Raw genomic sequence first — 24,749 nt, 5'->3', positions numbered from 1 at the left:
ACTCAGTTACATTCTTCAGAGCTCCATAAACACCATACACTACCTTATAAACACAGACTCTCATTCTTGACTCACCATGTGTTGTTAATCTGTTTTACTGCGCACAATAATTGAATAAAATGAGTTCAATGTGAACTGCAGGCTGGGATCTCTGCTCTGTCCAAAGAAATGAGAGTCTATAAACAAACAAAACCATGCGATTCTCTAGGTCTAGTCTTGTTTAAGATGACATGTGAAGGTTGTGCTCCTCTGAAAGAAGTATTAAAGGTTTAACCTCCGGATCTTGCTAATTTATACAGTATGTCTTGATTAGGATGCTGCATTACACATATAAGAGTTCCAGAGGCAAGGTCACTAGGTTAATTTACATTAGAGGTTCAAAACCTTGAGGGCTACACCTGTATACAAAATATTTCTTTATCGTGCTTCCTAGAAGGAAACGTAAACTGATTAGAAAAGTACATACCATTCGTCACCATTTATGAAAACGCTTATATCAAAGACCTGCACCCAAAAACTGTCTGATTGTAATAGATGCAAAACATCAAAGAGTTACACACACAAATATGTACCCTTACAGCGGGTCTATAATCGCGGTGCGATAACGTATTAGAACCCATTATAATTTTACATTCTATCCACACTGGATACGGCGCGATGCCACAATCCCATTAGAACAAGCCGTGTGAAGCATTGTGCCGGTCGTGTCCTGTGTAGAAAGGGTGTAAAACCTCATGTTGTCGTGGTAACCTCGAATATAGGATGTGAGAGCAGCTTGAAAACAAGTATGTTTGACATCACAAATGAGCTGTATTATTGATCAAAGCATGGCTCCCTGTTAAGTGTGTGTGACAGTGTGTGTGAGAGTGTGTGTGAGAGTGTGTGTATGTGTGCGTGTGTGTGTGTGCGTGCGCGCATTTCCAGGTGTGACATGAGATAAGATTTAGTTTCAGTTTTGAAAAATCTGTTTGAGTTTCAGTTTAAAAATAGCTAGGCAGCTATCCTGAATGGCTAAAGCCATTGAAGAACTTATATAGAATAAAAGGGCTAGAATTTAAAAAGATTCACAGCTACTCAAAACGCATCCAAGTGTTTTAAGATAGCCACTGGCTCAAAATTATGTGAACATGAACAGAACAGAGAAATAGTATTTGTGCATTTAAGATAAAAATACGACATCTAGCAAAAAACATACAATAAAGAGCATTTACTAAAATAAAAGTTCCATGCGTTTACATTTCATTTCTGTTCTATTACTGAAATATTTGTACTTGTGACCATCTATGGTTTCACTACAATGACCGACACATCTGGTACTTTTACAAGTAGCCTATATTATTGTTCCGATTTGGAATAATTTAATAATAAAAGACTTGCGAATTACAGACGAACTCCTGCATACAAATTAGAAACAGCTTTAATGAGAAAGCACAGGCAAAATACATAAATATAAGTAAATTTTTTCCAGGATTGATCTGAAATCAGTTGTGCTTTCTATACACATGTGTTGGTCATAATACGATTGATAAAAGTAATGAAAACTAATTAATTAAGTGGGAGAGGAAGAATATTGTCTTTCTTGAGTTGGACTGAATGGCTAACAGATTTCCCATTGAATTCTATAAATACTGCAACACTGGCTTTTTATAAATTCTGAATCCCTTTTATTGAAAGGAGGAGAATGTGTGTGGGAGTTTCGGGTGGGGTGCCACCCAATATTTGCACAATGGTGGTGTTCCACCCCATGTGGAAAGTGTGTCACACACACGCATACGCACACAGCAGCCCTGCTTGGCACCAAATTGTCTCTAGTGTGATAAAGGGTAAATATTGGCAGAGGTAGAAGCTGATAATTCTCTGGTGGCTTCACTTCCCTGAACTGATCTTATCTACCACACCAACACACACACACTCACAAACCCTACACTAACAGCAACTAGCCGAACGGAATGACAGGAAAGAAAAGCCAGATATTCTGGAGAATCCAGACATACATCTCTAGAACAATCTTGAAATGAACATGATCCAAACTCTATATGAGCAGAGCGTATCCGATAGCAGAAGTGTTAAAACATCACATTATGTAGGTGTATATATTCACACCTAAAGCTGTGAAAATAGAGAGAACTGGTTGAAAATGAACAAAAACCTATTTTGGGACACGGTCACATTGCATGCCTTTACCCGAGGGACAATTCATAGTAAAGACCAGTGTCATTCTGCATTCTGTGAGATCTGCACTGCAGTTTCTGTCCAGTATGAAGAATAGCTCAACATTTCATAAAAGTTGTATGTACTTTTATATTAACAGCTACAGTAATAAAAAACAGTTAATAAAGATCTTTCTCTTGGCATGGTGAGCCTGTTTGGTGGTTTTATTTTTTGCTTTCAGGAGCCAGTGGCTGAAGTCAGACTTTCTAGAGGCAAACTCTAAAATTAAAACGAGATGTCTGAACAGCAGAAAGATGTGCCTCCCATTACTCCCAAAGAGATTCTTAGCATTTCATATCTGGAACAAGCGTAAACACACAAACCACACAGAAAGAGAGCACAGACATCAAACATATACACACACACACACATACAGTACAGTACACACACCTAAGATACCAGCCAACAACCACAGGCTAAAACCAACATGCTCAAAATATTTTCTTTCCTTTTCAAAATCGTATGCTTGCTCTTCTTTAAGGGTATGAGATTCTCTCTGTCTGTATTCTCTTGAGTACTGTTAGCAACATAGACCTTTACCTCTGTGACCCAGTCATACAGTCATAGTCCAGGGGGCTGATATGTGGATATGTTGTTCTGACCCAATCCAAGCATGGCTTTGTCATACTTTGTCAGTTTGCTCTGCTATGAAGGGCAACTTCCCTTTAGCATTCATCTGACAAACATAAAATGGTATGTTGCACTAGACTTCCGTTTATAAACCACGGTTCATAATAGGCATCTCTTAAAATGTGTAAAGTTCATGTTTGAATATGAACTTTTCAACCACAATAAGCATATACTTTTATATTCCATTAATAAAGCTGTTGAAGGTAAAAACATAGAAAGAGTAAATTAAACCAAAAATCCAAATATGGCTTGGGCTTGGACTGACTAACAGAGTCTTGACAGACATTCTCATGGTTCAAGACTTCACTCAGTAGGAGCTCTCAACACTTTGAGTTTATCCAAAGAAACAGTCACAGATCTGTTACTTAATACTGAATGAGGTCCAGGAGAGCTAAAGCTTTAAACAAGAAGGCTCTTTCAATTGGCATGTTCACTATAGTTTTCTAAATGGAATATTTCTCCGTAGTGTACCAAAAATATCAGATTTTCATTCAGTCAGAGGATATTCATGTTTGCTTGTTAACCAATGGTTAACCACTGTTTCCTCAAAGGTATAAATGCTGATAAATATATATAATAAACTCCAAAAGCATTCAATACGCAGTCAATGCAGAAAATGCGTTCTCTAGTTTTGTCCATGACCCGAAACGGATGACTGGCAGACGACTTTATTAAACACTCACTTCTGTATTACTCATGCAGCAATAAAGAAGCATAAAAACAAATATTTAAGTTTCTTAATCTAGTTTTGCAGAGCCACAGCAGAAAGTATTGTAAAAAATAATAAATGCAATACATAGAAACAACACCAAACCTTTTTCACCCTTTAAACTATTGATCTGGAAAGATGGCACTTAAAGTGATAGTTCACCCAAAAATAAAGATTCTGTCATCATTTATTTCACTCTCAGACAGTTACAAATCTGCCTTAGTAGAGAAAATAAATGAGTCAATGGGGGACGAGATCTGATCGATTACCAACATTATTCTTCCAAATATCTTCCTTTGTGTTTAGCAGAACAAAGAAATTTAGTATACAGATTTGTTACAATCTGAGGGTGAAGTAAATGATAACAGAATTTTCATTTTTTGGGTTAACCATCCCTTTAAATAAGCTTATAAAGAGCAGAATACTGATATGACTGATAAGCCACAGACATGATCAATATACTCTCATGTTTCTAATATTACTAAACTAAAATATAAAAATACCCTCTGTTTATCGGTTTAAGTTAATTCAAGTGTTTTGCAACTCTCATATTATACCTCCTGCAGCAGGTTCCTGTACATTACTTTTGTGTGTTTTATGTACAAAGCTCTAACATTACCATGGTTTAATATGTACCAGATGTTCACAGTTGTACATTTAAATAGATAAACAGACATCTCAAGGTGAGACAGGGACAGGCACTTGTCTATTAGACAGGCACACGGACAGTTTAACTGTAGATGAGGTAGGCATAAATTCTGGATTTCTCATCTACCCTGCCTGCTTTATAGAAAACAAATGTCTGCTGTCAAAGAGGACAAAGCTAGAATAATTCATACTGTATGCAGACTTTAACACATTCCCAAAGACACATTCCGATCACATGATTGCACATGCACACATCCATTTAGATAAAGTGCCCTCCACTATTATTGGCACCCTTGGTAAATATGAGCAAAGAAGGCTCTCCTTTCGATCTTTTATTTAAAAGATCTACAATATTACAACATTTCTTTAAGTTCAAATAGTTTTACATTGAAGAAATGTTGTAATATTGTCAATTCTTTTAATAAAAGATCAAAAGGAGAAACAATGCAGATTTATTTTTACAGCCTTCTTTGCTCATATTTACCAAGGTTGCCAACAATAGTGGAGGGCACTGTAGCTTCTTAGAAAGGTAGTTTCTTCACTCCTCCAGCATTATTAACAATCAGAATTGTGGGCTTAATTAGGTTAATTGCTCTGGGAATCTCAGCACCCGTCTACAGGGCGCCACAGAGATTCAGACATTGAGTGGCGTCTGCATATGAGTCTATTGTCCATGTTTATGCATTTGGGAACAACTGACCCATTTAAAATGATCTACATGAATGTGACTGATCATCGGCGTCTGTCACAGGCACAGAGAGCAGTCAAACCCTTTAAATACAGTGCCCAAGATCAGTTGTCTATTAACATTTTTCTTTCAGATCATTCTAATAGTGGTTTTCAGGGTTGTATGACAGTAAGAGCAATATTATAGCGCTACTTGCGTTAAATATTCGTTAAAAATATTTACACAGTATTTTCTTTGTGTAAACAAATTACATTTAATTTACATTAGATTTCCCATTGAAGCCTCTTTCACAAGATGTGGTGAAAATGAAGATCACAGAGGAATGAATGAATGTCACTCTCTTGCTCTCTCACATACACACACACACACATGCACGCACAGAATGAGCTGCTAATATTGGCAGCATATTGCTCTGTCTGCTGGACAACAGTCACAGAGAGGGGGGGGGGTCACGAGAGGTTATGTGATGGATCTTTCCAGAACGTGACAGTGAGAGAGCACATCTGATGAGAGGAGGAAAAGTGCTCTTCAAATGCCAACCTCCATCACAGAGAGGTCACATCAGAGCATTGTGGGTAATGTGCCACACGGCGGGGAGGTCATTTAGGTTGAAGCTTGATAATGAGAAACCCGAATCCAACCAGCACAAGAGGACCGAACAAGACATTAAGCACAACAGAATAATCTAGAAATGCCAAGAAACTATTCTTCCTGCTTGACAAATCCACACAACAGACCAAGCTACTTTGTCGAAGCATTAATAGGTGCCATGGAGCCATGCCCACATAAGCCAAAAACCATTTAGTGTTTTTTCTTTAAATCATTTGAAGTAATAATTTGAGTAAATAAATATCATATCCTGAGCTGTAAAGTAAAATATAAAGTATGCTCGTTTCGATATCGGTGTCCCCGGTGATACATGGTGTCCACCCGTCTACTATATCACCAACCCCACCATCATGGGCTGAACCTAAATAGGTTAAGCATCAACAAGAAGCTACTAATAGGCTCATGCTAACCAGCCAAACTTTGAACCAATGCTTGCCTCCACTTATAGAGATGCAAAAAACACCCCCAGCTCTTGCATTTCTACCAGCGGTTTGAAGGTTTTATCAATATTAAAAACATTTGTGATTCTCTATCCTAAGCCCCCAAAAATATGAGATTGAGTATTAGATTGTAGATTGTAGAATGCTTAACTGCCTCCCATTTTGAGACAAAGAAAGAGAGAAATGGAGACAGAAACAAACTAACAAAAAACAAAAAGACCTCTTCATGTTTCAAACCAATGATTTCCACTTAACTGCAGGCCTTCCATGAACTATGAGCCACTTGGGAGAGTGCTTACGATAATAGTCCACAGTCACATTAAGCATTCCTGTCTGTCTGTGAATCACTTAACCTTCATGACCTTACAGTGTGTCTCTTTATGACATCACTACCCATTTGGGAGAAGTCATCCAGTCTTATCAGACACGGATCCCTATTCTCATGAGGTCATAAGCTATCAGTTCCAGGTCGGCAGCCACACAGTGATGTGCTGATGATATTGCCCCTGAGAACCATTGAGAAATAAACAGCATTGAATAAAAGGCTTTGTAAAAATAAATCAGTTATCCTTAAGTTTCATCTTGTTGTGTAAACATCCGCCACATTCCTAAGGGTTGGTAAAGGGATTCTAGAGCTTATTCTGGTATTGTTTTGATTAAAAACAGCTTAACCAAATACATCCACAAAGCACCAACCATGCACTTCAAACAAGACAAGGTCAAAAACTGAGACAGAGGGAGATAAAGGGGAAAAAGGGGGTGGTAGCCATATTAGGAATATTTTTACCCTTTAACATCTCTTGTTGTGTGGTCCCTGTGATAAATGGAGTAAAACATGTCCTCTGGCTCCACAAGGACTAAGCCATTTGCGTATAGGGGAAAGATGCCTGTGTGTTTAAATGTATGTGTGTATTTACATAGAGGGTCTGTCGGAAAAAAAACACAACCAAGAACAAAAGGATGTCCAATTAGAAAAACTGTTTTACTGTAATTATAAAAGGGTCAAGATGAGATCAATTTTGTGTTTAGTCCAAGTCAAAACTGTAAAGGGTGACATCACATCTGTTCAGCAGCTACGGCTCATTAAACTGAGAGATTAATGGCTTTTTACAAACCAAGAGTGCTGACCAAGAGATTCAGAATCTGCACACTGTCTAACAAATGAGCACAACAACAGACAGGAAATGCTCATGCATCACTAAGCAATAACCATCCATGGCCCGCTAGCCATCAGCTTTGACCACTGTGACCAGTTATCTTAGATATTGACCTTGGCATTCTGGATAACCTAGAAATGCTGAGTCATCTGTAATTGGATAAAAAACAGGTACAAAAGCCAAAGCAACCTCAACCCAGACAACGAAGAAGACAGTACATGCCAGCTAATATTACATAAAACCAAATAATATGGTACAGATTTTTTTTTCTTATTTAACCACTAATTTTTACCCAACGTCTGGCTCCTTACCATTTTCGCCAATAATGCACCACAGCAGCCCAGACTACGCACAGCACATACACAACCCTAATCCTAAAATAGAGATAAGCTGTCTGAAATGGCAACCCCATCCAAAAGGCGTCTAAATTTGTCTGGGTATGAGATTGTGGGTCATTGGGTCACATATGCCTCATCATATAATGGGTAAAGGGATGAACAGAGCACTGGAAAATGGATCAGATGTATCCAAAGCTGCTCAGTCGGGTCTATGCCCCCCTTGCTTTTTGACTCTCGTGACATTTACGGTTTCTACCTCTTAGCATTCAAGTCCAGCAATAAGTGAATCTGTTCAAGCTGTGAGATCTATGGAGGCTAATGCACATTTTTAAAGATGAGACTGTTGAGTATTAGGTGTGAATCATAGTGAATCGGCTACCCCAGTTCAGTTCAATTTCAATAAAGGCTCTCTCTCAATTTCTATGATCATCAAAACAGTTCAATCATACCTTAGGAGTCTTTGCAACTAGGGGTCTGAAAATGCCAGGATACACCACAAAACAAACTTTAAAAGAAACTTTTGATGCATGTCTATGTGTCTCAACTGCATCCAAAACTTCTTTATAAGAGACATGCAATGAGTACAGCGTGCCCAGCTATACTTTGTTATAAATAAATATAATCAAATAAAATTTCAGAAAAAGTACCATTTACATTACAAATTAATGCAATTTTATTGTTAAAGGTCTGGTTGAATGTGCCAATCTCATATTAATCTTGAGTACCTATAGAGTAGTGTTGCATACTTCGCATCTTCGAAGAGTATTAAGTATGATCAAATATTTAAAAGATAGATACAGCTGTACGATTATTTCCAAAAAAAGACAAGCTGTGACGGGTTGCATGAAGGGGGAACCGAACTCTGGTCCCTGGCATTCAAAGTGTGAGGTAAACCCAATCGCAGAAGATCAAAAGGTCAGAAGCCTTTAGTGATAAAAATGAATACTTTACTCTTTAGACACAAAGGTTCAAAACAAAACTTGGCAAGCCGTGATTCCAATAAACAGAGTAACATAAAAGTAGACTTGAGGGTCCAAAACATCAACATAAGAACACTTAACGTCAAAACTGCTCAACAGCAAGAAATAAGGCATAAACATCTCAAGACTGAACACAAAAGCAGAGAACAAACAAACTTATAAAGGGTCAAACACAGGTGTATACAATTTGGTGATGAGGTGCTGAATGAGGCAATGTTGACCTCTAAAGGCCTGGAGCAACCAGAGTCCATAATGTGGGTGCCATCACCTATTCTGAAGGCGCCTGGCAGGAGGTTCAGGGAGAGCGACGCCTGCAGGCCAGGGTGAAGAAATAGTCTTCAAAGAACAGACACGTTATACAACCTCTTGGGGGTGTGACTAAAAAGAAGGGACTAAATCTTGATGGAAAACGGGTCTTCCTGTTGGTTGAAGCGTGGGCTGGCATTTTCTTCCGCCTTACCTTCGGCATGCTATTACGGGAGAATTGCCCAATAAGGGACTAAGAAAAGTTGTTACGTTATTGTTTTTCATGTTCGAAAAATAACTTTCCGAAACCTATACGAACCTTGGGGGAGTGTATCGAGCATAGAAATACCACGTAATATGTCCAATTGGTGTAATTGACCATGTTAAGCATGAGAAGCCAACACGTTTTAAATTATAAAGAAGTAAGAATGCACGAAACAGTGTTAAATCACCGCTTTAATATTTAGATCATGAGCATTGCTATAATATTTATATGTAAATATTATGAGCATTGTTATAATATTTATATGTAAATAATTTCTATAAATGTGCCATTTGCATAAACATTTGCATACCATTCTAAGGCAACGGAATGTAAAGAGGTCAAAAGCAAACCAAATCAAAATATGATAAAATGAGGTTTGAGCTCATTATTAACAGGTGGAGTTAAACTTAAACTTGAACTTTGTACTTGGACTACAAAAAAATAACTGTATTTTTAAGACTACTTGGAAGACAAATAAAATAACTGTATTTTTAAGCCTACTGGAATACAAATATTAAATTAACTGTATTTTTAAGACTACTTGAAAGACAAATAAAATAACTGTATTTTTAAGCCTACTGGAATACAAAAATTATTACCTTTGTAGTGTACTTAAAAAATTATGTGTCCTTCGTAGTGTACTTAAAAAATGTATGTGTCCTTCGTAGGGTCCTTCGTAGTGTACTTAAAAAATGTATGTGTCCTTTGTAGGGTCCTTTGCAGTGTATGTGTCCTTTGTAGGGTCCTTTGTAGTGTACTTAAAAAATGTATGTGTCCTTTGTAGGGTCCTTTGTAGTGTATGTGTCCTTTGTAGGGTCCTTTGTAGTGTACTTAAAAAAGGTATGTGTCCTTCGTAGGGTCCTTCGTAGTGTATGTGTCCTTTGTAGGGTCCTTTGTAGTGTACTTAAAAAATGTATGTGTCCTTCGTAGTGTACTTAAAAAAAGAATGTGTCCTTTGTAGTGTACTTAAAAAATTATGTGTCCTTTGTAGTGTACTTAAAAATGTATGTGTCCTTTGTAGGGTACTTTGTAGTGTACTTAAAAAATGTATGTGTCCTTCGTAGTGTACTTAAAAAATGTATGTGTCCTTTTTAGGGTCCTTTGTAGTGTATGTGTCCTTTGTAGGGTCCTTTGTAGTGTACTTAAAAATTGTATGTGTCCTTCGTAGTGTACTTAAAAAATGTATGTGTCCTTTGTAGGGTCCTTTGCAGTGTATGTGTCCTTTGTAGGGTCCTTTGTAGTGTACTTAAAAAATGTATGTGTCCTTTGTAGGGTCCTTTGTAGTGTATGTGTCCTTTGTAGGGTCCTTCGTAGGGTCATTCGTAGTGTACTTAAAAAAATTGTGTCCTTTGTAGTGTATGTGTCCTTTGTAGGGTCCTTTGCAGTGTATGTGTCCTTTGTAGGGTCCTTTGTAGTGTACTTAAAAAATGTATGTGTCCTTCGTAGTGTACTTAAAAAATTATGTGTCCTTTGTAGTGTACTTAAAAAATGTATGTGTCCTTCGTAGTGTACTTAAAAAAATTATGTGTCCTTTGTAGTGTACTTAAAAAATTATGTGTCCTTTGTAGTGTACTTAAAAAATGTATGTGTCCTTTGCAGTGTCCTTTGTAGTGTACTTAAAAAAATTATGTGTCCTTTGTAGTGTACTTAAAAAATGTATGTGTCCTTCGTAGTGTACTTAAAAAAATTATGTGTCCTTTGTAGTGTACTTGAAAAATGTATGTGTCCTTTGTAGGGTCCTTCGTAGTGTACTTAAAAAAATTATGTGTCCTTTGTAGTGTACTTAAAAAAATTATGTGTCCTTTGTAGTGTACTTAAAAAATGTATGTGTCCTTCGTAGGGTCCTTCGTAGTGTACTTAAAAAATGTATGTGTCCTTTGTAGTGTACTTAAAAAATGTATGTGTCCTTCGTAGTGTACTTAAAAAAATTATGTGTCCTTTGTAGTGTACTTAAAAAATGTATGTGTCCTTCGTAGTGTACTTAAAAAATGTATGTGTCCTTCGTAGGGTCCTTCGTAGTGTACTTAAAAAATGTATGTGTCCTTCGTAGGGTCCTTCGTAGTGTACTTAAAAAATGTATGTGTCCTTCGTAGGGTCCTTCGTAGTGTACTTAAAAAATGTATGTGTCCTTCGTAGGGTCCTTCGTAGTGTATGTGTCCTTTGTAGGGTCCTTTGTAGTGTACTTAAAAAAGGTATGTGTCCTTCGTAGGGTCCTTCGTAGTGTATGTGTCCTTTGTAGGGTACTTTGTAGTGTACTTAAAAAATGTATGTGTCCTTCGTAGGGTCCTTCGTAGTGTATGTGTCCTTTGTAGGGTCCTTTGTAGTGTACTTAAAAAAGGTATGTGTCCTTCGTAGGGTCCTTCGTAGTGTATGTGTCCTTTGTAGGGTACTTTGTAGTGTACTTAAAAAATGTATGTGTCCTTCGTAGTGTACTTAAAAAATGTATGTGTCCTTTGTAGGGTCCTTTGCAGTGTATGTGTCCTTTGTAGGGTCCTTTGTAGTGTACTTAAAAAATGTATGTGTCCTTCGTAGTGTACTTAAAAAAATTATGTGTCCTTTGTAGTGTACTTAAAAAAATTATGTGTCCTTTGTAGTGTACTTAAAAAATGTATGTGTCCTTCGTAGGGTCCTTCGTAGTGTACTTAAAAAATGTATGTGTCCTTTGTAGTGTACTTAAAAAATGTATGTGTCCTTCGTAGTGTACTTAAAAAAATTATGTGTCCTTTGTAGTGTACTTAAAAAATGTATGTGTCCTTCGTAGTGTACTTAAAAAATGTATGTGTCCTTCGTAGGGTCCTTCGTAGTGTACTTAAAAAATGTATGTGTCCTTCGTAGGGTCCTTCGTAGTGTACTTAAAAAATGTATGTGTCCTTTGTAGGGTCCTTCGTAGTGTACTTAAAAAATGTATGTGTCCTTCGTAGGGTCCTTCGTAGTGTATGTGTCCTTTGTAGGGTCCTTTGTAGTGTACTTAAAAAAGGTATGTGTCCTTCGTAGGGTCCTTCGTAGTGTATGTGTCCTTTGTAGGGTACTTTGTAGTGTACTTAAAAAATGTATGTGTCCTTCGTAGGGTCCTTCGTAGTGTATGTGTCCTTTGTAGGGTCCTTTGTAGTGTACTTAAAAAAGGTATGTGTCCTTCGTAGGGTCCTTCGTAGTGTATGTGTCCTTTGTAGGGTACTTTGTAGTGTACTTAAAAAATGTATGTGTCCTTCGTAGTGTACTTAAAAAATGTATGTGTCCTTTGTAGGGTCCTTTGCAGTGTATGTGTCCTTTGTAGGGTCCTTTGTAGTTTACTTAAAAAATGTATGTGTCCTTCGTAGTGTACTTAAAAAAATAATGTGTCCTTTGTAGTGTACTTAAAAAATTATGTGTCCTTTGTAGTGTACTTAAAAAATTTATGTGTCCTTTGTAGGGTACTTTGTAGTGTACTTAAAAAATTTATGTGTCCTTCGTAGGACATTATTTTTTTAGTACCCTAGGAAAAAATTATGTGTCCTTCGTAGTTTACTAAAAATTATGTGTCCTTTGTAGGGTCCTTCGTAGTGTACAAAAATATTACTGATCGTAACGTAAGGAACGTGGAACACATATGCCTGTTTACGCTACATTAAATACATTTGACAGTTTGATTAATACATTCTTTAGTCTTGAAAATGTAGGCAATTACATATGGCGTACACAAAGATTTTGGACTGCCTTCTGGGCCATTCTTAGTTTTAGACTAGTCAACTACACGGTTACAAAACTTTAGTTTAAACGACTGTTAAATTAGTTGTAGTGCACATCCCTAATTTATTTTGGCACATTTACCAAGCTTGTGAAACTGTTTTATTTAGCCGCTTTTCTTTTGGATGTTTAATTCCAATTTGCACTTTCATTTTGAATGTCAAGTTTAAGCAACTTATTTTGCCCTGATGCTGGTTTTAAAAATAATTCACAAAAATATTTTTTACAGGGATAGGAAATTATTGTTTAAGTTGAGCCTGATGCCTTGCACAGTGCATACAGTTTGTTAAGTAATTCAGCAATTTTACCTTAGTATCGGATCGGTACTCTGTATTGGCCAACACTAAATCTCAGGTATCGGAATTGGTATCGGAAGCAAAAATGGTGGATCGGAGCATCCCTACCATAAATGCATACACACATGTAAAATCCAGTGTTTGCAAATACATTATTCAGTACAGTGTTTCCCACAGGATTTTGTATCAATGATACAAAACCGACACTGAAACCAAGAACAGTAAGTTTAGAAGCATATCCTTCTCCATACTGTTTAAGTGTTGTTCTTGTTGTCTTGTTCTGTTTTCATGGATTATTTGCAATGGAGAAAACTCTTCCTCAATCATTAATTTGCAGTAGGTCTGTCAATGGCATGACTTTTGCGCAGGAAGCTGTGCCGACACGTTTGTCCCGCAAGATGGAAAATTAAGTATGCCCTGGCCTTAACAGTTGCATCTTCAGAAGACAGCAAAATGTGTGTGTGGACCCATAATAGCTCTGATCACATGGACATTGCCAACTCATACAAACTTTACACCTTAATATTTACACTAGCTCACATATACATATAGAGAGATACGGCAACAGTTTCACATATCTGTATCACGTGATAGAAAAAGTGTGCGGGAATTTAGGTTAACTTATCCATTTGAACAGGCAAGAGTACAACTGATTTTGGCTTGAGTGGAAACCATCTTCAAAGCATTAATGTCAAAGTGTCATCAATCGCATCTATAGTATCACACCTAAATTACATTAGGAGTCCTGCAGCAGCTCATTACTCTTTTTTTGAGGATTTCACATTATTTATAAGATTAAAAGAGCCCTAATGGCCCTTGGGTGTGCGTTTGTCACTTTCTACATTCCATTGCGCCATTCAACAGCCCCTTAAGGACAACCAGCTTAAATCAGGTTGGGTAAATCATTTGCAAACCAAATCTGCAGTCTGCTGTAACAAGAAACCCATGTTTAACTTGTGGATCAAAAACCAAAGCACCGTTCTCAAACATTTTCGTTGTCTTTGTGTAAAGTGTTTTGTTATGTGCGAACTGACCCACCCCAAATAAAGACTAATAAACTTAAACTTACAATTTTAATTTAACCAAAAACATATTCAGTTATAGAATGCTTGAACATCAATTATTTTTTCTGGTGGTCTTATTTTTCCGATGTTTGAAACATTTATATATTTCATAAAATTCCACAAAATATCTGGCCCCCTGGAACCGTCCAACTTATCTTAACATTTTTAAGAAGCTGGTACTGTGCCTTCAGTGCTAGAGGAAAAAAGATGTGTTGCTTATGTACACCAACAACAAATGAAGCAGCGAAACAAAGCTAAATCGGATGATGGAGGAATACCATGCAAAGACATCTGTGGCAGCACATCAGCTCTGAATGTGTGTCAGTGGAACAGACAGGAAAAAAGCTTACACAATGGAAGTACAAGATGAGAGAAAATGAGAGAGAGAGAGAGAGAGAGAGAGAGAGAGAGAGAGAGAGAAGTAAGAAGTGAACAGATGCGCCATTGCTCTGAGTGTCAGTTGTTATTAGTAAATAAATAAAACAAGCAGGATCCAAGGGCTGTGTGTATATTATGCGTGTTGGCGAACTATGCTTATCCAATTAAACACCAAATGCAGCCCAAACCCCTGACCTCCTCTGTGCTCAACTCAATTACCCTCCCTGACAGAACCACAGCAAATCTATGCTAACAAGACAGCCAACAACATGTATTAGTACGTTTATTCAAAGTCCCTAAGTCCACTTATAGGCCATCTTGATTATATTCCTGAGCAGGTATTTTTACTGTATATAGGTTATAAGTGATAAATATTTCTCCTACATAAATATCCAAATCGGTTCAATTCTACACAACAATCTAAAATGTTAGCCAACAATCAATTGACCATTCCATAATGCCATGATGAATGCAATGACTTGTCTCTTTCATATTTGTGGTTTCTCCACTCTCCTACACCATCTCTGTTTTGTACTATTTGCGTGAAAATAGCGCTATAAGCCTACCCACGCTGGGTAGCTTGGCCTCCTTGACAGGCTTTTTGCAATATCATCAGATATAGTGCATATTTACACACCCTAAGGTTAGACATCTTGTCTCTAGTACTAATAAAACTGACTTTTCTTGTCACTGTTGTGACCTAAAGCCTCTGACAGGTTTCATTTTCCCTGAGCTGCAATAATTGCACCTTTCATTAGTGTAATGGATTGGCTGTTATATCTCTTTTTTTTACAAATGAAAACAAAGATATTGTACTTTGGAAAGCTAGCCAACTGTTTGATCTCCAGCGCCAAGCTCTTAGCATTTTCATGGATGACTCAATCAGCACACAAAAACACACGTCACACAATTGTCTGATGCCAGCTGCCAACTGAGAATAATGCCGAACAAATGTAACTTGAACTTTGGTCATTTAATTCTTTAAAACATGCTTTACCAAAGTCATAGGATACATCTCATTTTTGCATGTCCATAAAAATAAAGAGAAAAGATAATCTCCCCCTATCATCCTTAGTATGTATGGTAATCTCTAACAAAATGAAAGAAAGTTTTTTTTATCTTAGTTAACATTTAGCTTGTAAACAAGCAAACGATTTTAAACAAAATTATACTGTCAATCAATTCAGTATAACAGTATAATGTAACTAATCAAGAAACAGTTTTTCATCTAAACCGATTGATGCTACAATAATTCAATCATACAGGCAAATGTCTTTATTCCTTCAAGAAATAACCATATGAATGTCAGCCCTGGTCTAGTTTATAAAAGGAAGAAGTCATGAGAAAGGAGGTGATCATTACCTGGTCTGATGCAACATCTACATCATGTTTAGACACTGTCATGCCTCTATTATAAGTTTATATATTATAATGCACTCGGTTTTCTCACTAGAACACCAAACAAGCTTTCCCACTACATGATTTACTAAATGAATCTGATTCAAATAATGTCTTCAACACAAAGCAATAGCGCTTTACTACCTGTACCTAATTGAATGTGTTGTTAATAACACAACCTGCAACCTTTTCATTCCTTTTTCATCACATCTAAGCATCTAACAGCCGCCAAAGGGAATTTTTACTTGAAACTGCAAATGGATTCGTTTCACTGGGGCTTCAATTCAAGCATGACCTCTGGTTCCCTCAAAGAACATGTACATTGTTCGTAGAGAATCAATCACTGTACATGCTGGAGAAAGTGACACAATAAATGTCAAACAACATCTCACTCAGATTTGTCCTTTGATGTGTTTGAGATGTTATATAAATGATTTAGCAAATCTTTTAAAAGTTTGTGTACAGCTGAACTTTTATCAGATCGTTGTACTGCTTGGTCCATTTGCCTGATTTGAGACCATATACTGCAGATAAAACAGCTGCGAGACTAACAGAGAGGCTCAGAGATGACATATTTTTGCATGCAAAACCCTGAAGCAAGTTAATTTTAGGACATCCGGTACCATCTCTCCAAAGTCTATGGGATTTATTAATGGATTTTTGGTAAATCACCTGAAATAAGGTACAAAAAAACCTTGAAATATTTTCATGACATAAAACACAACCTGCTCGTGATTTTCTTAAAGCCTTATTGTGTCCTAAAAACAGCGGTTGCTAACAAGTTGCTAAAAGCGACTACTTCCTTTGGTGGAGACGTTAGACGTCACCGCGCATACAAAGATCACAAATAATGCAACAAATCTCTTAAAACGTAGATGAGGATTCATTCACAGTTATTATTTACCAGGGAACACATTTTTAATAAAGTTGTCTGAGGTTTGGTGGTGGTGACGTTGATATCGAGCGACCTTAAGTGTAGTATGTTTATAGCATTGTGTTAGCTTTTTACTTCTGTTTATTGTATTTCGGCTTCAAAAGTAACAAATGTGGTCCTAATTTGTAAAGATTATCTTGATAGACAAAACATGTAAACATCATAAACCTTTGTTAATCACAGAGCTTATTTTATGCGATTTTCCAAAAGTCTATGGGGGGAAAAAAAAGGCTTTTCGGCACTTACTTCCGTGTTAGCCTACAAAAATACGCCATCTCTGATCCGCTCCATAATGGTTTCATTTATTATATTAGGGGTGAGTGTGTGTATGGACTTTCTAACTTAATTTTGTAACACTTTAAAAAAAACTGCTCTTTTTCTATCTTAAATAATTTGCGGTTTAAAAACATGAGACAGATCTGGTACATAGACATGTATATCTTTTCAATCTTAATTTGAATATGTGCAGGTATTTGGATATACAAATGATCCTACGTTACTACTGTCTCCACATACAGCTTCACTTTATATTGCTATAAAGTGATTTGTTGATCTACATTTAAAAAAAAACTGTCAATTTCTTACCTCTTCTTTACATAGACATGTAAATCTTTTAAATCTTAATTTGAATATGTGCAGATATTTGGATATACAAATGATCCTACGTTACTACTGTCTCCACATACAGCTTCACTTTATATTGCTATAAAGTGATTTGTTGATCTACATAAAAAAAACTGTCAATTTCTTACCTCTTCTTTTTATTAGTTAGCTCTTATTACCACTCCCTGATCACAATTACAGATTCAATTACAGTTGCTCCTTCATGCATACTGAAATGTAAATTTGATGAAGAACAAGGTCATATCTAATGCATGCAGGGCTGACAGCCAGGCGCCTGAGAAGAATGGAACCACAGAATCGGTGCTTAATAAGATATTAATATTTCAGTAGAAGGTAAATAATGTGATTAATAAATAATTTTTATGTAATTACTGATAAAGGCATCATAAAATGTTTGGTTTTTATTGCTCGAGCTGTAGAAATGAGGCCAGTTGCAGACTCAAAGCAACTGCATGATCACAAGAGACCAACTGTTACTGCAAGTTTAGAAAGTCTGACAGGAAAGGTTAGAGGCTAGAAAGCAGTTCAGAAAGCATTTACTTTTCAGCAGCAGGACTGCAAACTGAGATTGTTTAACCTAAAGATGATTTAATGACTGACATTTATATTAAGATATTTAATGGGCACCTCAGTATATTTGATGTCCAGAATAATCCAGCCTGAGATGGCATGTCAGTCAGTTTACTGAAATTCTGATGTGTAGCAATGGCCAAAATCTCCAGTTTCAATCTGATCGGCTGGTTGGGCACATCTTTTTACTAGGCATACAGATTTAATCAAAAGTCTGGTTCAGAGCCTAGTGTAAGAACCATCACAATGAAACAGGTTTTAGTTATATGTTTGGAGAATGGGGGCTATCTTCTTCCAGCATGTCAAGAAAAGGAAACTGTTTAGATAAGTGTGATAACGGTGCAAGCTGACCCATATTTTGGAAAGAGACAGACAACGGTATGTTTTTTAAGTGTGCTCCATACAGTGTGGATGGGGGAAATTATGCCTATGGGACAGCATGCATGTCCGCCGCTTTGTTTAGTCGCCAGACTCCTATGTCTTTTGGCAGTCAGTCAGACTTAGAGCAAGCACCCAAATACAGACATGCAGAGACACACGCATGCAAACATAGAAGACCAGAGGCTCTGCTCAAGTATTACGCTTTTCAGAAAATTAAGAACGTGTATACAACTGAAAGAAAAGGTCATTACAAAAAGCTGTGAAATTACAATATCACTCTTCTAATCATAAACAGATATCACTGTATTGTAAAATCAACAAACAACCACAGTCACAATCCAGGCTCAAAATCTTTGCTACATCTAAATGTTGCCATGGCAACCGTCAGCCCCATCCTATTTCATCTGTCCTCCCTGGTTTTCTGAGGACGGAACAAAATCAGTCTGAAAATCAGCAGTCATCACTGAACTTGTCAAAAATCAAAGAAAAGCTCATACAGATTCAGAATCCCATTTGCAGAGGAACTACACGAAGCCGACACACACACGCAAATGCACACACACACACAAAGCTTAATGTGCACAATAATGATATAAATAAGCATTAAAGCAGAATAAATGTATCCTGTGGAGACTGGAGACCCTGTCAAAGAACGTCATAAATCACAAGTAATTAGATGGTTTAACCCCCATTTTCCTCTGGTTGGTGGAATGTGTTTATGTAAATGTCACCATGGCAACATATAGGAAAGCCTCAAAGAATTCCAAAACAGGTGGTAATGATGTTCTGTAATAAGGAAGAAAGAACAGAGATCTCTACCTTTCATCTTACCGCACTCTCAATTTTACCTTCTAAACCTTACGTTAACATAATCTTACAGAAACAAACCTAATGCTTTTAGTTAACACATTAACATTAACAAGGAAAAACAAGAAACGATCTTATACATAGAGCAAACAATGTATATTTTAGAATCCCTGTAGGTGCATTTAATAAGTACACTCATTCGTTCACCGTGTCTAGGTGAATTATAATGTTTCTTTCACTATTGTGTGTTTACATTTATTTATATCTTAACAGAATGCGTCCAACAATGAAATCTCCCAGCTGGGACATTCAAACATGTTATTTGATCCCTGCGTATTCGTTCTTAACATACAACCTGAGTTTATTTGTGCCATATGATGCAGTTCTACATTTATACTACATGCACCTGTTGTAAACAGAACATGTAGCTGTGCCCCATGGGATATATGGTAGGTTATTTTAGTGTATCGCCGACAGTTGCAATTCAGATGCCATTGGATTGTTTATTACCACAAATTATGAAACTCAGCCCTGCTAAATAATCATGGGTACTACAAGACAATTAGACTTAACTCTTACAACACAACTAAAAGCCACATTAGACTGATGCTATGTTCACTGATCAAGAGCTGTCTAGAAGTGAAAGAATATGTGTTGCGAATTAATTTAAAATGACAAGAAAATGCAATTCTCAGAATAGTTAACTTTTGCCGGTAGACAGTGAAATAGCCATAAGTGCTTTGGCACCAGTGCAAATATTTATATATGGACACCCCAAGTTTTGTGCAGCCCCAATGGGGGGATAACACCCACCATGCTGTTGTGCAGTAGATTCTAGCCTCTGCAGGATCCTTACGACCCTGCCACATATCTCTGTGGAGAAAACATGTTAACTACACACAGACACTGGGAGGGTCTCTAAATTTTAGACTTCACTGTACTTATTTAAGATGAGTATGGGGAAAAGGACACTGATCTTTGTGAACCTGTATGTTATCTTTTAGTGCTCGGTTAGAGACAGACCATATTTGCAAAAGCTATAATGTGTGTGTCTATGTGAATCTATCATGCCCAGTTAAAGTAATAAGGCATCATTAAATAAATAAAGTTCTTCTCTGGCAAAGAAAAACATTATGGGTATTTATTGCTCCCCTGGGGGCATTCATGGTATCATGAAAAGGATTATGGCCTGCCTTGTGAGAAGACGGCATTCCACTGCTTGTCAAAGGATCTATTAAGGGCTGCAAGAACTGAGTTTTCATAGGTCAGCTTTGAACAAAATAACCACCAAAGGCATGAAGCTACTGTAATCTATTTGTGGATAAACTGTCCATAGTGAGATGTGAGGAGAGAAATCATTTACTGTACAGAAGCAGAAAAAGATTCGGTTTAGTCTACAAAAATAAATCAGCGCTTGTGTGGCAACTTCATTCACAGCACTGCATACAGTTTTACTCCTCAAGGACGAACACAATCTTAATATTGCCTGTATTAACATTCACAATAACCTGCCACTTTACAGTAATCATTCACAATAACCTGCCACTTTACAGTTCTCAGTGACAATCTACAGTAGCTATGTATAGTAGCTGAAGATAATAATTCTTCAGAGCAAGCTTAAGGGTTCCATCTTAAAGCAAAAAACACAAACTGATAAGCGCTTTAACAAACACAAAACTGCTGTCAATTAATACTAAAACATTATTTAGCTGCACAACACATAAACACTTATCTCAGAATCACACAGGATGGAAGCATCACATTTACTTCCCCAATTTAACACCATAATATATTGTTGCCTCGTAAATCACCAACAATGAATTTAACACTCCACACAAGTGTGTTGTTCATTCTGTCTCAGCATATGTTCAATGAGTGCCTAGGGGACCATATGCTGTGAGGTTATTCTTTCAGAGTAAACACAGACAAACACAAGGAACATTCAGAACAGACCGAATCAAATGCCTTTTATGTGCTTGCATTGACTTGTTAGGATCTAAATAATTGTGCTACATCAGAAGCCAATAACACGCAAACCAAATCACTGGTGGCTAATATTAAGTCTTAACTATAGCTAACTACACTAGCATTTGATTATTATGTTCATGGTGTGTCTTGTAAAGTGATCTGAGGCCAAAACCATTCACTCTAATTGACTTGTAAACACAGGCGGGTGAAGCCATTAATTATTAGTTCGTATTTACTTACTAAAGAGAACAATGCAGGCTCATTTATGAGGTGTGACAGAGAATTTATGAGAGCGTGCAATTTTGTGGACACTGTAAATGTGTGGGTTTTAGATTTAAGGTCTTTGCACATACAGTCCAAAATTTTTAGGGTGTCAAAATGCCTCTCAAAATGCTTGCTACGGATGCAAAAATATCGAAAGCAGTGTGTAAATGTGATTGACACAAGGTGAGGTCTCATTTATTTTTATACGTGCAGAAATTTCGGGCGCAATGTGCAATGGCCTTAACAGTGCGTAATGTTTAGAATGTTATTTTTTTTTCATTTTGCATCCCTACATGTTGACATATTCAGTTCTAAGGTGCAACAATCAGTTCATAAAAAACATAACATATAATAATACAGGTGTGTGTGTACTAATCCATGAAGAAGCAGGTTCACACTTGGACAACTTCAAACCTCTTAAATGTCCCATCTGGTAAGTCGTTCAATCGTGTATCTTTCCAGCTGCTAAAAACTATTAAAATACTTTGAAACAACATCAGGCCGCCATTGACTTCCATCGTTTGGATACAAAACCACTGAGACATTTCTCAAAATATCTTCTTTTGTGTTTCACAGAAGAAACAGTCATAAACGGGTTTCCAACCTCATGAGGATGAATTTTCCTATACTTAGTTGTACAGTTACACAAATACCATTTCAAAAAACCCTCATTAAATCCCTATAATGAAGTGCAATACACAACAAATCTGATTCAGGGTCCCAACATTCACACACCCACCACCTCTTAACTCTTTGGGTCACACACTGCACACACACTGCCTCAAACTTTCAACACACACACAGATTCAGAGACATGGAGACAGTCAGGTATGAATTATCAGACTATAATCTGATGTTGAATGGTGGATATGATGTGGTGTCAAAGCATTTCCTGCACTAACCAATCAATGATACACCCAGTGATCCCAGAAACCCATTAGAAAATGCAGGGTGTGTCTGTCTGAAATCGGTCAGTATGCTATTGATTTTGAAAATCAGTTTAGTACAGCGTTCCCGTCATCCACCCCATCACCTCCTTCTTCATTTACCTGCCCTGTACTGGTGAACTACCATCTTAAATTAGATTATGTCTATATTGAGTGGGTTCACTTGACATAACCTTACAATCCTATTTAGGGTTCAGTGTGCATGCCACAATGTTCAGGCACACAAGTGTAAACAAACTGCCTTACCTTATTAGAGTATGGCGGCCTGGCAAGATTTATTCCGTCCCTAATGAGTTTGTCCCTGATCATTATCTTCAGCTTCAATTTTGGGTAGATCTCCAGCTCCTTGCGGTGGCCCAGGGTCAAATTCCTAGGCGTCCCCATGTAGCCCACGTTGCGCACGGCTCTGTCACTGCTTTGCTCGGTCCATGACCTGGAGCCCCGCATCTTGGACTCGTACTGCTCCGCCACGCGACCCGTGTACATAGGTGAGACCGCGGGCATGGGCTCCAGGGTAAAATAAAGCCCAGTCGCGGTTTCCTTGTCATCGTCTTTTAACCTCTTCACCGCATCGTGAATCCACTGCCGGTGGTGCGGTATAATAACACCTATGGCATCCAAGTCTGGATCTCCTATCTGCTTGCAAACTTCCAAGTCGTCGTATCCGTTATCCACAAAAGCCTCGACATATTGGCACAGCTGAAGGGTTTTCAACCACTCGTAGACGATGTTGGGTCCGCTGGTCATCATTTTGAATGAAGTTCAAAGCTCGGATCTGTAAAGGTGTGTTTACCTTTGTGAGCAGGTGAGTGACTGGCTCTTCCCAGCGAGTGCGCGTTACGTTACTATTGCCATCGAAATGAACGGCCCATCTTTGTATCTTCATTCAAAATGTTCAGGTCACAACGAAGAAACATTTAGAAGAAGCATTTAAAGAGATTAACTTGGAAAACAAAGTACGTCATACAACATTGAGATTGGCACTTCGGCGCTTATTATTGTAATAATGGCAACGTTGAGACCATTCAACTTGTCACTGCTATTTACATTGAATATTCCACAACTGCCGAGCTCTCTTCTCCACGTTTAAAGCGCCCTTCACCGAGAACGTTTTCCTCCTCTTAGCGTCGAAAGTCCCCCATACGGACTACATTTTCCTCGTCTAATTCAACTGTTCACGCAGTAGTGCTAAAACATATAAACGTAAATATTACGCACCGCGTGTTTTTCCAGTGGTCTCGACGCTCCTCTCGCGAGCCCTCCGTCCTCCCCTTGTGCCTGTCAGTGCGGCTTGCAGCCAACTCTTTTCCCTCAGAAGACAAACGAAACCGCGTCTCTCCGGTTTGGAGACGAGCACGTGTGGTTTCGGAGTTCTTGCCGCTATTTGCTGAGCAGTCTAATCGCGTTGGCGGCGTGTCGGCGGCGCAAAAGATCGGTTTCCTCAACGTGGCGACGTTTGGCGAGCAGACGCGCATCAAATCTGGGCACGCGCTGTCAAACTGTCAGTTTGTCGGAGTTTGAGGTAAGTCGCCGCGAGCTGAAACACCGTCAAGCCGTTTCCGAAAACGAATACGGCCTATTTGAATCCGTATCGTTTTAAGATAGAACTTCGTGACTTTTTTGGACGAAGGTAAAGGTGCGAACAAGCGGTGGCTTTGCGGTAACAGGGAGGTTGCGGTCCGCTGTCAGTGTCGGGCGAGAGAGCGCGCGCCTCCTCTGCACTGGTGTTGTGCTGTAAGAGGATTTAAACCAGAAGCGCTCGTGTATGTACCTCGCGCTTTTTGTCGCAGTGTTATGCCGCCCCCTACTTTAAGATCAGAAAAACAGGGAGTTAAAGGTGTGTGCAGCTTTTGGAAACGGATTGTAGGCTATGGGACGGCGATACGGTAAAACAGATGCAATGTTTTAAACCAGGGGTTATGCAGGAAATATTTAATAAATGCAAAAAGCAATATTATGCGTCAGCCAAGGCTAAAGTTCCGCTAAATGCGTCTTTGCCCCTTTTACAAGTAACAGTTACAATTATTAAGATGCAATGTACACAGGGATTCCTTGGCCTGACAGATTTAAATATAGGCTACTATAAAGTGTTTTTTGGCAAATCTTATTTTATTGAGGTTTTCCAAAATGTTAACCAACAATCACATCAATCTAATTTTTATACATAAAAAATACATAATAATAATAATAATAAAACAAATAAATAAGAAAGTGGGGTGGGTCTATATGGGGAGCTTACAGCAGGTGTCTGAAGTGAATTTATGTTTAAAATACAAAAGGAAAAAGGAAAGTCTGCTGGCCTTGTGGTGTCTCTAACTTTAAATATGTCATGACACTTTCTACCCACTTGCTACGCGTTGGTGGATTGTTTTACTTTCAGTGTAGGGGTATAAGCTGTCCAACCAATATAGAAGAGAAAGCCACTGCATCTGATTAACCATTTCTCCGGTGTCAGACCAAATATTGCTGTTTTT

General features: G+C 37.8%; 1 protein-coding gene across 4 annotated transcripts in view; it reads right to left on the bottom strand.

The window, feature by feature from the left end:
* Nucleotides 1-24,011, bottom strand: part of sash1a (SAM and SH3 domain containing 1a) — a 181,614-nt gene extending 157,603 nt beyond the window's left edge. For all 4 annotated transcript variants that reach the window (XM_079474421.1, XM_079474422.1, XM_079474427.1 and 1 more), the window contains exon 1: nucleotides 22,522-24,011. In XM_079474421.1, coding sequence (XP_079330547.1) covers nucleotides 22,522-23,025 — 504 coding nt within the window. In that variant the 5' untranslated portion in view covers nucleotides 23,026-24,011. The remainder of the gene's footprint in view (nucleotides 1-22,521) is intronic.
* Between the last annotated feature and the right edge of the window lie 738 nt (nucleotides 24,012-24,749).

This window comes from Barbatula barbatula, assembly GCF_947034865.1.
Source record: "Barbatula barbatula genome assembly, chromosome: 15".
Classification (NCBI taxonomy): domain Eukaryota; kingdom Metazoa; phylum Chordata; class Actinopteri; order Cypriniformes; family Nemacheilidae; genus Barbatula; species Barbatula barbatula.
Note: the sequence above shows the minus strand (reverse complement) of the source record. Positions and strands in the feature narration are given on the sequence as shown.